Source organism: Pteropus alecto, unplaced genomic scaffold, assembly GCF_000325575.1.
Source record: "Pteropus alecto unplaced genomic scaffold, ASM32557v1 scaffold7, whole genome shotgun sequence".
NCBI classification, from domain to species: domain Eukaryota; kingdom Metazoa; phylum Chordata; class Mammalia; order Chiroptera; family Pteropodidae; genus Pteropus; species Pteropus alecto.
The window spans coordinates 44530625-44545999 of NW_006494614.1; the positions used below are offsets into that span (position 1 = coordinate 44530625).

At 38.6% G+C, this 15375-nt stretch overlaps 1 protein-coding gene across 1 annotated transcript in view; it reads right to left on the bottom strand.

Annotated features, from left to right (window-relative positions):
- The window catches only part of DNAH8 (dynein axonemal heavy chain 8), a 307121-nt gene that overhangs the window by 22205 nt on the left and 269541 nt on the right, over nucleotides 1-15375 (bottom strand). The window contains exon 88 of the mRNA XM_006926591.3: nucleotides 2082-2238. Coding sequence (XP_006926653.1) covers nucleotides 2082-2238 — 157 coding nt within the window. The remainder of the gene's footprint in view (nucleotides 1-2081; nucleotides 2239-15375) is intronic.

The window sequence follows — 15375 nt, forward strand, 5'->3', positions numbered from 1 at the left end:
AAAAGATATTTGCATGCCAATGTTCATAGCATCATTATTCACAGTGGCCAGGACATGGAAGCAACAAAGTGTCCTACGATAGATGATTAGCCAAAGAAGCTATGGTCCATATATACAATGGAATATTACTCAGCCATAAGAAGAGATGAAATACTGCCATTTGCAACAATATGGATGGACCTTGAGATAATCATGGTAAGCAAAATAAGCCAGACAGAAAAAGTTAAAAATCACATGATATCACTTATATGTGGGATATAAACCTAAAAGCAACAAATGAACAGGAGAAACAAACAGAGAGTCATGGACATGGACAATGGACTAGTGGTTATCAAAGGTGAGGGGGCAGAGAGAGGTAGACAAGGGAATAAATTTAAATCATTCCTTCGATTAAAAAAATTATTTAATTAATTAATTAAAAAATAAATTAAAAAATAATAAACGAAAATAAACATTCCAAAAGTAGGTAGTTAATAAATGATAGCCATGTTTCCAAACACTGTGTGGCCTTAAAAAAAATTAATTAATTGATTGATTAAAATATATTTTCTCGCCTTACTATCTGTACATAAAGTCATTGATTTCAGAATCTTGACTATATGTCTTGGTATCTGTCTACACGATGGAAATAAAAATTGTTTTAAGAGGCAAGAAAATGTTTTTCATTGTTGAGGGCACTCGTTACAGGTGGGAGGACTGAGGCTCCCAGCTGATAAGGTCATTGTTCGCAGACTTGGGGATGCAGGACAGGGTGAACACAGGACCATAGTTACTCCTGTATTAGGGCACTGGCTTCTCTTTTTGCTTGAAAAGCTATACATGACTCGGCCCAGTCTAGGACTCAAGTGAAGCTCTGACCATCAGCAGTAAGGGATGTAGGCTAAAAGCAGGAGAGAGGAGGCCCTAGGTGGCAACAGGACATGACCCTGTTCTCTTGCAATAAGAAGAAGGCCAAGTCAGAGGACCTGTCACAGAACTTTCAGACCATGAGAAAATTTTACTACAATGAAAGGTTTATTTAGATCAGCAGTTCTCAAAGTGTCACCTGGGACCACCTGAGATCCTATTAGGGAGTTTACAAGGTTAAATTTTTTTTTATGGTAATACTAAGACATTATTTGACTTTTTAAGCTCTCCTTTCAGGAGTATACAGCAGAGTTTTCCAGAGGGTAGGTGACATCTGCTATCACAACAGATTGAATGCAGAAGCAGATATGAGAACCCAGCTGTCTTCTATTAAGGCACATAGTAAAGAGATTTGCAAGACTATAAAACAATTCCCCTCTTCTCAATTATTTTTTGTCTTGAAAACATGGTTATTTTTACAAATAAAAACATCATTTATGTTAACATGTAATTGGCCTATTACTGTTATTTAACAATAAATTAACAATTCTTTTTTAAATTTCTCAGTTTAAATTTCTGATATATTAAATATCAGTAATTATAACCCATATTTTTAAAAAAGTTATTTGGTGTTCTCAATCATTTTGTAAAAGAGTCTTGAGATTTAAAAAATTTGAGAAAAACTGATTTAGATTAACAAGCAAACACCTGGAAGGTTCAAGAAATAAAAAATTATTGCCATCCAAATTGGGGAGTGAATTCATTTAAATGGCTTGCTTTCCTATTTACTGGTTGAGAGGATTGGAAAATGAAGAGTATGGAGGGCAGGAAACAAAAACTAGAGGTAAATTTAAAGGATGGACAGAGCAGGCTTGGGTAAGAGAGGGAGAGAGAGGTTTCCAGCATAGAAGGTTAAGGTATCTGGGGAACCAAACACAGAGGAATCCAAAGATGTGAAAAAGATACAAAAACACGATTGAAAGAAAAAGTGGGGTAGAAAGGAAATGAAGGACGGTGTCAGAAAAAGTGCAGATCATAATTGCAAGATGCTTGGGAAAGGTAAGGAAGAGAAGACCGAAGGGTAACAAGAAAGAGCTGAAAATGAAGAAGGGGTATGAGGAGAGAGAGAGAGGGGAAGGGACTGAAACACCCTGTCCTGTCCTGCCCCAGGACCGGACTCAACACTGCGGAACCCAAAGATAGCCCCGCACACCACGGGGAAGGGCGTAGCTGACCTCGTGAGGGATGTAATCAAGAGGCAGTTTGCTCAGCATATCTTCAGATAATCTGTAAACAATGGCTTCCCGGGTCTCTCCTACTCCGCCTCCACTCTCTTTGGGTTGAATGTTGGTAATGGTTTCCAGAACAGCAGAAGCGGTGTTACTCTGATACCTGATAGAAAGAGGGAACTGTTCAGAATGTAGCAGGGAAATGGAGCTTCAGAGAAATTACAAAAGCTAAAATGAAATGACTAATTACTTAAATCAAATCCAGCCCCCGCAAAAGGGGAAATTTTACAATAACCCATAGGAATGAAGGAAACTAGAGATACATTCTATTGCTTCGTAATGGGACATCAAGAACATCAAAGAAATGAAAAGCTCTCCTTCCTTGGGGAAAGAGAGTCCACAAAGGTACTTGGTAGTCCAAAGCAGTCCTGTACAATCTTGCTTGTACCTAACCTAAACACCTCATGCTGGATAATAAGCCCGCCTTTTATTCTCTCTGGCTTATGGACTAGTCAGAAGAATCCACCATTACAGGACAATTTGTTAGATCAAAGAGCATCACTCATACTTCCTCACTGAATTATAAATTAAGTTTTCTTTGTTTTTTCTTCCCATTCTTTTTTCTCACTTTCTCACATGTTTTATGATTTCCAAGATGATCTATTGGCACTCATCTGCTCCACCTGTCTAAAGGTAGCCACTCATCTCTAAAATCCATATGTTCAATAAAGATTTACTCTGTATGAGGCACTGAGCTAGGTGCTAGGATATGGCAGTGAACAGGTCTCTGCCTTCGTCCCTTTCTCTGATGAAAGAGGGGGACATTAGTCACTATTATCATAATAAGTGCTTTGGAGAAAAGAACAGGATGCTTTAAGAGACTATCGTCTGTCTGTCTTTCTCTCCCTTTTTCTCAACTCGGCTCTCTTTGGGTCAACCAGATGCTCTGAGGTATATAAATTTAGTTTTTGTCCCAAAATTGTTGGGCCAACCAGCAGCCTTAACTCACAGATGGTGTGTGTGTATGTGTGCGTGTGTGCGCGCACGTGTGTGTGTGTGTGTGGTGTGTGTGTTGAAGGCAATTTACAGTTTAGAAGATCAGGGTAGGTTTCTCTTAAAATATCACATGTAAGCTGAGACCTGAAGGATGAATAGGTCAGCCAAGCAAAGTGGAGTGGAATGGGAGGTTAAGAAAGGACGGACATTCAGTAAGAGGTAAGGCCTGGAGTTGAGAAGGACTTGAGTGAATTTGAGGTACAGAGACAAGGCCAGTGAAGTTAGAGCCAGGGAGCTAGGAGGAGAGATGAGATTGGAGATAAGGCAGGGGACAGACCATGCAGGGTCGTATGGGCTACTTTAAGAATTCTGAATATTACCTTAAAGGCAACCAAGGAAGACTTCCCAAGCAGGTGTGTGGCATGACCAGATTTAAATTTTTCTATCTTTCCTGAACTCTTAATTTACTGCCTATTAACATCACATAATTAGATTGTTTTGGGTTACTATTTTGTTTCATTTGTTAATTTTGTCTCTTGTCCAGATGTAAGCTACATTTACATCTCCTTTCATAGGCTTTAGAGGCAAATCTAAAAAGTAATTCCACAAATGCTTGAGATTAGCACTTTGTTTTTGTTTTATTTCCTTGGGCATAAGATAAGCCTTTATGATATGGATACATGTATCAAATTTTAAAGGGCAGACCTTTAATCTAGCAACTCTACATCTAAGAATTCATCCCAAAGAGAGAATCAGACATTTCCATTTCTGACACCACAGTGCAATTGCTACTCTGAACAACTCTTCTGAAAATAACTAAAAATACTGGATATGATATGAAAAACATCTTCGTAAACATATTACTGAACTTGCAAGAAACTAAGAAATCCTCAGAATCACACAAAATATAGAGTGAAAGCTGGATGCAGAGAGATATGCCAGACTTTACCCTGGAGGTATCAACTTGTCCTTGCTGTTCTTGAGTTGCTGTGTGGATGGTACAACGCGAGAGGAGGTGAGCCCTATACTCGAGGAGGAAAGTCTAATAGGGAACTCCTACATAAATCTGGGACACCACTAAACTATACATTCAGTATAAAGGTAAAGTAGAAATAAGCCAGCCTAGGGGATTGTAGGCAAATTGGTCTAACTTGGCATTGGATAGGGAAAAAAATCTTTCTTGTGAATTCTTAATTCATCGGGTTTGTGACATTAATTAACATTCATTCATATTGCCTATGTGATTTAAAAAACCTCAAGCGAAAAGTTTATTTTAAGGTGGTCCCAGGAAATCCCATATGGGAGAAGTAGACCCAAATCCTCCCTGGTATAATATGTCCTCACTACAGGTCTCAAAGATTCCAACTACAAATTTCGAATAGACGTGAGCTCACATTTAAAAGTTATAAAACTCACAAAGAAGCAAGGCACTGTGAGCAAGAATCAGTAGGAACAACAGAAAGCAGAACCAGACCTGCAAAGATCTCAGAATGTGAATTTTCATATGCACATTATAAAATGTTTTCACTATATTGAAGAATTTTAAAAGAAGATTGAAAATGTAAATATAAAACAGGAAACCATAAAATGAATAGCATATTTGAAAAAGAGCCAAATAGAACTTCTGGAGATTAAAAAATAAAATAAAATTTAAAACCCATATTCGTTTTTTATTGATGCTGCAAAAAATTACCACAAAATCAGTTGCTTAAAATGATACAAATGTGTTATCTTCCAGTTGTATAGTTAAGAAATCTGATACAGGTCTCATTGGGCTAAAATCAAGGTGTCAGCAAGGCTGGCTTCCTTTCTGCAAGCTTTTGGGGAAGATTCACATCCTTGCTCATTTGAGTTGTTTGCAGAATTAGCTTTCTTGCAGTTGTAGGACTGAGGGCCCCAATTCCTTTCTGGTTGTCAGGTGAGGGCTTTTCTCAGCTTTTAGAGGCCATCTGCATTCCTTGGCTCATAGCCCCCTTAAAGCCAGAATAGGTAGCTCAAGTCCCTCTCTTTGAATCTTTCCTCCTTTTTCTGTTTGATCTCTCTGACCCACTCTTCTGCCTCCCTCTTCCATTTTTAGGTGCTCATATGATTAAATTGGACCCACATGGATAATCTAGGATAACATCCCCATCTCAAGATCCTTAAGCTTAATAACATCTGTAAAATCCTTTTTACCACATAATGTCACTCATAGTTACAGGTTCTGGGGATTAGGATAAGGATATCTTTGGGGGTCCACTAATCTGCCTACTATAACAGCTAACAGTAGATTAATCAGTAGATTAAACAGAGCCAAAGAATTATAAAACTGGAAAATAGATCTGAAAATATTATCCAGAATGCTTCAGAGGGAAAAATAAATAGAAAATATGAAAGAGAGGTTAAGAGACATGTAGGCTAGAGTGATAAGCTCTAATATACATCTCAGAAAGGTTTCGCAAAGATAGGAGAGGGAGAATGAAAAAGAGATAATAAGTGATGAAATAATGACTGAGAATGGATGAAAGGTCTGAATCCTCAAATTCAGGAGACTCAATGCATCTTAAATAGGATAAACAAACAAACAAACAAACAAACAAATAGAAATCCATATGTAGACATACCACAATGAAACTGTAGAACCAAAAATCCAAAAAACAAAACAAAAAAAACCCAAAAAAACCCAAAAACCAAAAAACAAAAACAAACAAACAAAAACCCAAAGAGAATATCTTAAAAGCAGTCAGAAAGAAATGACAATTAGACTGACAGCTAATCCATCAACAGCAGCAATGGAAACCAGAAGAAAACAGAACAGTGTATTCCACCTACTAAGATAAAATAACCACAAACATAGAATTGTATTCCAATCAAAATGATCTTTCAAGAATGAGGGCAGCACGAAAGATTTGAATAGACATTTCACCAAAGAAGCTATATTAATGGCCAATAATGCATAAACAGATGCTTAACCTCATTATTTATTAGGAAAATGCAGTTAAAACCACCATGAGATATCGCTTCACACCTACAAGAATCATTATAATAAAAAATAAATAAATAACAATGGTCGGCAAGGATGTGGAGAAATTCGAACCCTCATATATCGGTGGAGGATATTGTAAAATAGTACAGCCACTTTGGAAAATAATTTGGCAGGTTCTTAAAATGTTAAGGATAGATTAATCATCTGACCTAATAATTACATTCCTAGTTATTTTTCAAGAGAAATAAAAAGATACGTCTATACAAAGATTTGTACATGAATGTTCATAGAAGCATAATTCACAATAGCCAATAAGCGGCCACTACCCAAATGCCCATCAACTGGTGAATGGATAAACAAAATGTGGTCTAGTCATATGTTGGAATACTATTTGGCAATAAAAAAGCAATGAAGTGCTGATACATGCCGCAACATGTGTGAGTTTTGAAAACATTATGCTAAATGAAAGAATCTATACATAAAGACCATATAATATGTGATTTCAGTTATAGGAAATGTCCGCAAAAGGCAAATCTATGGAGACAGAAAGTAGGCTAGTGGCAGCCTGAGGCTGAAGTGGGAATTGATTACAAATGGGCACAAGGATTCTTTCGGGGTGATTAGATTGTGCACAACTCTTTAAAGTTACTAAAATCACTGAACTGTCTGCTTAAAATGAATGAATATATGATAGGGAAAATATACTTCAATAAAGCTGTTTTTCAAAAAAAGAGGGTAAAATAAGACATTTTCAGACAAGAACAAGAGTTTACCATCAACAGACTTCACTGAAGAAAATTCTAAAGGATACAATTCGGGAAGGAGAATAATTATTCTGAGGGAAGGTCTGAGGTATAGAAAAGAATGGATCGATGTATAGGTAAACCTAAATAAATATCATGGTATAAAACAAGAATTATAGGTTTAATTGTGGGGTTAAAAAATAAAACAAGATAAAACTTAAATACTGAACTGTCAAGAGGGGAATGACTATAGTTAAAGTTATCTAAGAGATTTTGATTGAGAGGAAGGTAAAGATATTACTTCCAGGCTTAATTTAAAATGGATGTTAAAATGTTTAGGGTAACCAGTAAAAGAATAGAAACAGAGTTACGCAACTTACAAATTAGCAAAGGGGAAAAATGGAGTAAGAAAAGTCAAAAAAGGAGGAGGAAGCAAAACATAAAAATAGTGGTGCCAAAAAAAGCAACATTTTATATTTATTTTTTTATATTTTATACACATATTATAAGTGCTCATACTTGTTTAATATATCTTTTTTAAAAAGACAAGTGTACAAAGATGTATGTACAAGACAATTTATGAGAGGGAAAAAAATGGCGTAGATGATAGAGACTCTGTTCATCCCTCTGGCTACCAAATCAAAGTTGTGACGGAAACAAGGAGCAGCAGCAAGAAAAAATCGCCTGGGATCTACAGGAACAAGACATACAACTAGGGAGAAGTCCAAGAAAGCACCCTGCAATGGCAAAAGGTAGGACAGGGCGAGGACTCGGGGTGACCCAGTCTTGGGCAGCTGAGTGAGACGGAAGCTGCGGCAGCGGCAGATGCCTCTTAAAGGGGCTGTGTCCGCGAGTGGATTTTCTGCAGCAATGGACCTACTCGCTCTGAGCACTAGTGCCGATTCTGCTGCATGCAAGGGGCACCAAGGACTTACAGGGAGACATTGTTGGAATGAAGGCTGAAGCGAGACTCGCTGGGTACAGAACAGAAGTGCTGGTGGTACCCATTGTTCCCTATTGAGCTCTCCCCCCACTTCCAGTGACCCAGACACAGCCACTATAGCCGTGAAGTCATCAGACTGGATAACAGAGGTTGATCCGCCCAGAGGATTCCCTGAAACCCTGCCTCCCCCAACTCCCAGCCCCACCCAAGCCACATCCAGGTATAACCTCAGCGAGTCAGGTGCTCCTTGCTGAGCAGTGCCTAGACTCACACTGGAGGCAGCTGGCCTCAGTTTCTCTTGTAGCCTTTTGAGGCAACTATAAGCACAGCACCTGTGGATTGCTTGCTGAATCTAGACAGGTGGCCCAGGAGGGGTAGAGGCTTGGGCTAAATTTGGCCTGCAGCTGAACCCCTCTCAAGACTATGCCACTGGACACCTACTTCACAAATCCACACTAATAAGACCAGGAGACTTAGAAGCTTTGCTTAGTACATAGAAACAGACACAGAAAGGCAGCCAAAATGGGATGGAGATTATAAGAGGGAACCGGTCTGAAATGGAGAACACATTATCTGAGAGGAGAAGTATATTAAATGGAATAAACAAAGGAAAAAACAAAGTGAATAAAGAACAGGATCAAATGCCCTATCTAGAGGACAGGAAAGCCAACCAAGACACTCAAACAGAATGGCAAGAAAAAAGAGGCCAACCCTGGAAGCTCAGAGAATTCCAAAAATCAGGGATCCAAAGAGGCCCACACCAAGACACATAATTAAAATGCCAAAAGTTAAATACAAAGAAAGAATATTAAAAGCAGCAAGAGAAAAACAGATAATTACTTAAAAGGGAACACTCATAAGAGTGGCAGCTGATTTCTCAAAAGAAACTATGCAGGACAGAAAGGCTTGGGAAAAAATATTCAACAGGATGAAGACCCAGGATCTACAACCAAGAATAATTTATCCAGCAAAATTATTATTTAAAGTTGCAGAACAGATAAAGAGCTTCCTAGACAAAAATTCTTTAAGAAGAAAAAACACGTATCAAAAAACAGGAATAAAGAATGGTAACAACTACATTCCTATCAATAAGTTCCTCAAATGGAAAAGAATTAAGTGCTCCAACTAAAAGATAGAGTGGATGAATGTATAAGAAAATTTGACCCCTACATGTTGCTTATAAGAGACTCACTTGAGATTAAAAGACACACAGACTAAAAGGAAGAGGATGGAAAACGATATTGCTTTGATGGACCTAGAAGGTAATTAAGTCAGACAGAGAAAGATAAACACTATGTGATTTCACTTACATGTGGAATCTAAGGAATCAAAAGAACAAACTAATCAAAAACAGACTCACAAATATAGAGGACAATTTGGTGTCGGACAGATGGGAGGGGGGTTTGGGGGGCTGGGAGAATGGGGTGAAGGGCTAAAGAAGTACAAATTAGTGGATGGTCATGGGGATGGGGAGCACGGCATAGGGAATGCAGTTAGCATTAATACGTTGGCTAGGTGAGGGTCAGGGAATAGAGGGTGCAATTAGGGGGGTCATTTTATGAACTATATAGATGTCTAACCAATGTACTGTATAGTTGAAACTAAATTTTAAAAAAAGTAACAGTTCATGTAAGTTTAATAAATATTTATTTCAAATCTAAAAAAAAGAAAAAAAAAAGACAATTTGTAATAGTATTTATAATAACCCCCGGTAAAGCTCTATAAAAATCTATACAGCCAGTAAAAATGGTGATGTAGCTCTATATTTATTGATAAAATAAGGTTATTGAATTGAGATTTTTGACTAAAGTAGCATGATACAAAAAAAAAAAAACAGGTATTGTATCATCTAATTTTTTGTTGATAATGCTGTGCATTTAGGCATAGCAAAAACCTAAAACTGTATTTTGACAGTGGGTTTTTTGCATGATGTTTTGTTCAATTATTATTTTCTATTTTCTGTCTTGCTTATTTTTCTCAATGAGAAAGTATGATTTTTATAATAAAGAGGACTAAAACCATTTACATTTTGAAAAATAAGGGGGAAAAAAAATAATCCCCCAGAAGCGAAGCCCACAGCAAGTGTCAAGAACTCAACAGAGATGAATTAGTGACAGATGTTTCGAGTTCATTGAAATTCATCTTACAAATTCCTACTAATCTTTATGCCCTGCCAGAAAGGTCCCCTACACCTCCCCTTCCACCTTTTTCTCACAGCATATGGAATGAGAGAATCGTACCTCTCTCTCTTCATCCCTAAGTGTGCACTAAACAACCTTTTGTGGAAATGACCCCACTAACTGGCAGAATCCCAAGGAGCTACTGCTAAAGTTATCTAGGCTTCTTTGCTCATAAAAAAGCTGCATTTTGTGCAAACCAGAAAGGAGGGATCCTATTCAGCTGACCTTTGATTCATTAAGGAAATCAGCTGAAGAGTGGAGGAGATGCTTCCGTCCTCAGCATTTTTATTCGATTATCAGGTAGAATACCACATCTGGACCCAAATCCACATGTGCAAACAACGGCATCTTTTCCAAAGATGCACCCACCATCACACTGGACTTTCAGTCGGATGATGTACGGTGACTATGAGGGTCCTGTGTCAGACCTAGTAAATGCTTGTAACCCGAATAGAGCTGGAGAAGTGATGCCCAACATTACCTCTAAACATAAGAATTTCACAAAAAAAGGCTAGTAAGGTAAAAACTGATTTTTAATAAATTAAAATTGATTTTGTATAATTTTATATAAAATTTTAGCTTATTCTTTTTATTAATTTTTTGGTGAGCAACTTCTAGTCAGATGTTGGGGTTTTAAAATACCTTGAAGGACATTTATTTAAAAAGTTGAAAGATGAGTATATCAAACACATGCACAATTGAACATATGAACAGAGAACAAAACATTCTAGTATAATGGCATAAAAGGCACTAGCAATCCATTACTGATTTTTGAAGTATGGCACTATTGCAGTTTTTAAAAGTCATATAAAGTATAAGAAAAATACAAATAATTCTAAGGAGGGGGGGAATCTTATGGATACAACTGACATGGCAGCAAAATGAAGTTATTAAAAGTCAAGGATCCACATGTTATTATGTAACAGAAATTTATTCAGAAACTTAAATGTGTATGTGACTCATATTACTCCATAATCTCATTCTAGCATTATACTCTAGCATACAGTAAAGACAGAATATGTGGGTGAACCGCTATCTTAGGGAAGGTGTAGGTGTCACCACTGCTGACGTCGTACGGGTATTGTTAAATCTCCGACTTTATTATGAATTCCATGTATCCACATTTCCACTGGCTCCTAAGAGCTCCGTTTCTTTAATCAAACAAATCCCAAGCATAACTTGCTGTTTTAATCCTCCCCTTTTCCTCACCCGAACTACTCCTTGTCCCATCTCCTTCAGTGTCTTCCCTCAGCTGCCCAAACTATAAACTTCAGAGATGGCCTCCTCCTTGATGTCACTCTCCAGCTCTCCTTGGTCTCCAAGCCCTATTTCCAAATCACATCTAGAAATTTCCAGCATCTTCATCCTCACTGCCATTAGATCTGCCCCAAGCTCTTTCACGTGATGCCCCAAATCTTGAAAGTCCAGTTTCTGCATTGGCAGCAGCATCACAGTTAAGTTCCTTTTTTCTTCAAGTCCCTCTCTGACCAGGCTCTGAGTACATTGGACTTGGTCCCCCAAACACACCACACACTTTTATATCTCCGTGCCCTGTCTTGGATCCCTTCTTGTATGTGCCCTAATCTGTGTCTTATTTTTTTTTTCATCATTCCAAAGTGTCTTATTATATATTTTCAACTGTATATATTTAAGGTGTACAACTTGATGGTTTGATATACATATACATCCTTACTGCTCATTATCTTCCTCATTCCTTGCATTCTGTCCTTCTGGCCCCCTCCCAGTGCATAACTTCCTCCCCAACCCTTTTCTAACCTGAGATTTCCTGCGCATCCATTAAGGCACAACTCGGAGGTGGCCTCTTCCAACAGCTTACTTTGATCCCTAAGTTGGAATTTATTGCATAAAAGGAGGGGTTACCTTTGTTCTCATAGCAATGTGCATAAGTGTGCCCTGATTTTAGAGTTTACCATATTGTGTTACATAACTACTTGCCATCCATTGCTTTCCTCTAAAACATGACGAACTCCGAGGGCAAGAACAACATATCATTAATCCTCAAGCTGGCTAGAAAGTAAGTTCTTAATAAATATTTACTTGTTGAATTGAAATCCATTGGCTTGAATTTTATTAAACCTCGAATATAAAGAACAATTCTCCAATATTTAAAGAGCATGAAAATTTAATTGTTTTTTTTCTTCTTATGGTATAAGTACTTTATCATTACTATTTGTCTATCTTTAAAGGTTAAAGAGAAGGAAACCACAGTAAATTTCCATTCATACTAAAAATCAGAGTTCATTCTTCCTACCTGTTCTAATTACACATAAAAAGGGGAAAGACCCCATATCTGGGATTCTCAGGCGCTCTCTTGGCTCACTTCCAGCTATAATTCTCTTTGGAAACGCTCTGCACCAGTGGCTGGTTGCCAACAGCACACACTGCTGCAGACGCCACCATCGTGCCCTTGGCTGGCACTGGCCACATTCACCAGCACCTCGGGGAGGGGCCAATGGAGATGATGATGCTGCCAGATCTTACCTAAGAAATCACTCTCACAGTGGGTCATTTATTATTTACGAGGTGATCTGAAAACAGTCCTCAAGACATGGATGTAGAGAAGAATCCCTAAAAAGCTGACCCATTTTGCACAAGAGCTGGATGAGCTCTCCAGATCACCTCCCCACCCCACATTAGACACAGAATGTCAGGTTTGTACAACTTACATGTCTTTTTTCACGATGTGATTTTCTATTTGCAAAGACAGAAAAGGCAGAAGCCTATTTAAGCTAACTATAATGAAGATCTGCAAACGTTTCTAGATGCCTCAAAACCCAAGGGCTTTCAGGGAAACGGTTCCCATAAATAAATGTTCCGAGATGAGGAATGAGAACTACAATAATCCATTAGCTTTGGTCCCGAGTTAATTCTGGAAGAAATTTCTCCTTGGACTGAATGTGGGAAGGTCATCTTGGTCTTGTAGCCTGATGGTTGTGGGGAGCCGTCTAGGTCACCTCTGTTGGGTGGTCATGGATAATATAAATGCAAAACAACTGAAAAACAGAACTGTCTCGAAAATAAACAACTAACCATCTAATGATCTATTAGTGCACTATCATATCCAAATTAGCCTAGATTTATATACATCTTTGCACATGAACATACATTTTTTAAAAAAAAATCTGAAACGCTAATGGGTGAGCTAACACTAAAAGGAATACAATTAAATTTAAACTGCATAGAAATGAATATGAAAGTTGTAATAAGACTTTTGATAAATTTCAGAAGGTAGAAAAATATGCATAACTGCTAATGAGAAAAGGAGTGAAAAATAAATAACTGTTTTTGACATTGAGATAGTTGAATATGCAATGCCCTTGGTACCTTGTAAATCTAGACAGTAAAATGTGATTATGCTATGCATTTTTATGATTCCTGTCGCCAAGGTACCTAAGCTCTTGGGAGAGATTTTACTTATTTTAAAGCATTTATTCAGCTTGATTCACACCCCTGTGCTTCAGGGATTCTGCATTCTTAAGCGAGAGAGAGACTTATACATTCCCCTTTCCCAAACCTCCCTCTGCTCTCAGGTTTGTGGATGCTAACGTCAGAGTGCAGATTCTGATAAGCGAGGACGCAGATTACAGCTCCTGAGCCTATCTGGAACCAAGAGTGCTGTCGAATGACGCAGACAGTCAGATAAATTAATAAGGATTCCTCTAGCTGGGGACATTCACATAGATTTAGCCAGAGTATCTCAGAGGGTCACCCCCTCTCGTGTCTTCAACTGCTATCTGCACACATGCACTCAAATCTCTCACCTGGGCTCCAGTCCACGTTTCTCACCCCACTCAGATACATCCCTCTGTCTTACTCAACACACTCCTAAACAGGACTCTAACTCCTCCTCAAACACACTCCTGTTCCCAATTCCTCCACAATCCTAGCTCCCAGATCAGAAATAACATAGAAATCTTTCATTATTTCCTTCATTTCACACGGAACTTGGAGAGTTACATCTTGCTGGAGTGGGAAGGGTGTATGTATACTTGGGAGAAAGAGACTGGTCCTTACTCAACACACTCCTAGACAGGACTCTAACTCCTCCTCAAACACACTCCTGTTCCCAATTCCTCCACAATCCTAGCTCCCAGATCAGAAATAACATGGAAATCTTTCATTACTTCCTTCATTTCACACGGAACTTGGAGAGTTACATCTTGCTGGAGTGGGAAGGGTGTATGTATACTTGGGAGAAAGAGACTGGGGTAGGTTTTAGCTGGTAAGCTGCGTTCGTTATTGCTTAGTGCCTCCTGGCGGCTGGTGAGGCAACAGCGAGGGATTGGAGTGCAGCAGTCCAAGAAGGCTCGATTGCCAGGAAGAGTGAAGCTAGGATTCCAGTTGCCAGGTATTTCAGAGCTCAGAGGAAAGAAGAATCAAACCTAGGACAAAGCTCACCCAGAGGCGGAGGAAATGACCAAGCGTGGAGCTGCAGAACAGAGCCTACTGCCTGAGCAGGAACCAGAAAGGGGCCAAGGTCTCTGGGAAGATGAGAGCAGGAGTGAATGGGAAAGAGCCTATGACAGACCAAGTGGGAAGAATGAAGAGAGAGCAGGAGGGGCGAGCCGCAGGTCTTTCAGGCCGGCTAGTTAGTTGTCTCTAAGAGAAATAATCCTCCATTTGAGGCAAAGGTCCAGCACTTTTTACTTGGTCTCACTCAGTGTGATAAGAGATTGCAAGATCTTGACACTCTGTTTTGAGAGAAGACAGCTTACGGCATCTATAGCAAGCCTGCCGGAGATGGCCTATAAGCCTGTGGACAGAGTTGTAAAGAGAGATTTGCCAAAAGACGAAGAAGGTCGGCTGTGCCCTCTCTACCCAGCAGGTAGCAGTAATGAATAAATGAAAACTGTAGAAGGTTCTCAGCCATAGCTCTAATTCATTAAATTTTATCAGTTCTCTCTTGGGATTTGTCCTGCAGCTTCACTCATCATCCTTAATCTTGGTCTGGATCATTACACACAGTCTCCATGATGGTCTATTAGTCCAAGTAGCCCTCAAATGTAGGAAAATGGGCTCAATTTCACTCAAAATAAGAGAAAAAAAATTTAAACTATGCTAAGATTCCATTTCTCACTCGTCATATTGCGGAAAATTTTAAACTTCACCAACACTCTGCTGATGAAACTGTGAAGAAACAGGCACTTTCACGTTGTTGTTGAGTGCAAAATAGCACAGTCGATGTAAGGGAATTTGGCAATATCCAATAATCCTTGATCACTTAGCAATCCCACTCATAGCAATTTACCCTGAAAATACATCTCCAACAATATGAGAAACCGTAAGCATGAGGTTATTAATTGAGGAATTATTTGGGACACCAAAAGTATTGGAAACAACCCTCGATGCGCATCCACAAAAAAATGGATAAATAAACTATGATACATATAAACAATGGAGGAATATGCTGCTGTAAAAAAAAAGAAGAAGATATCTATGAATTATAGGTTAC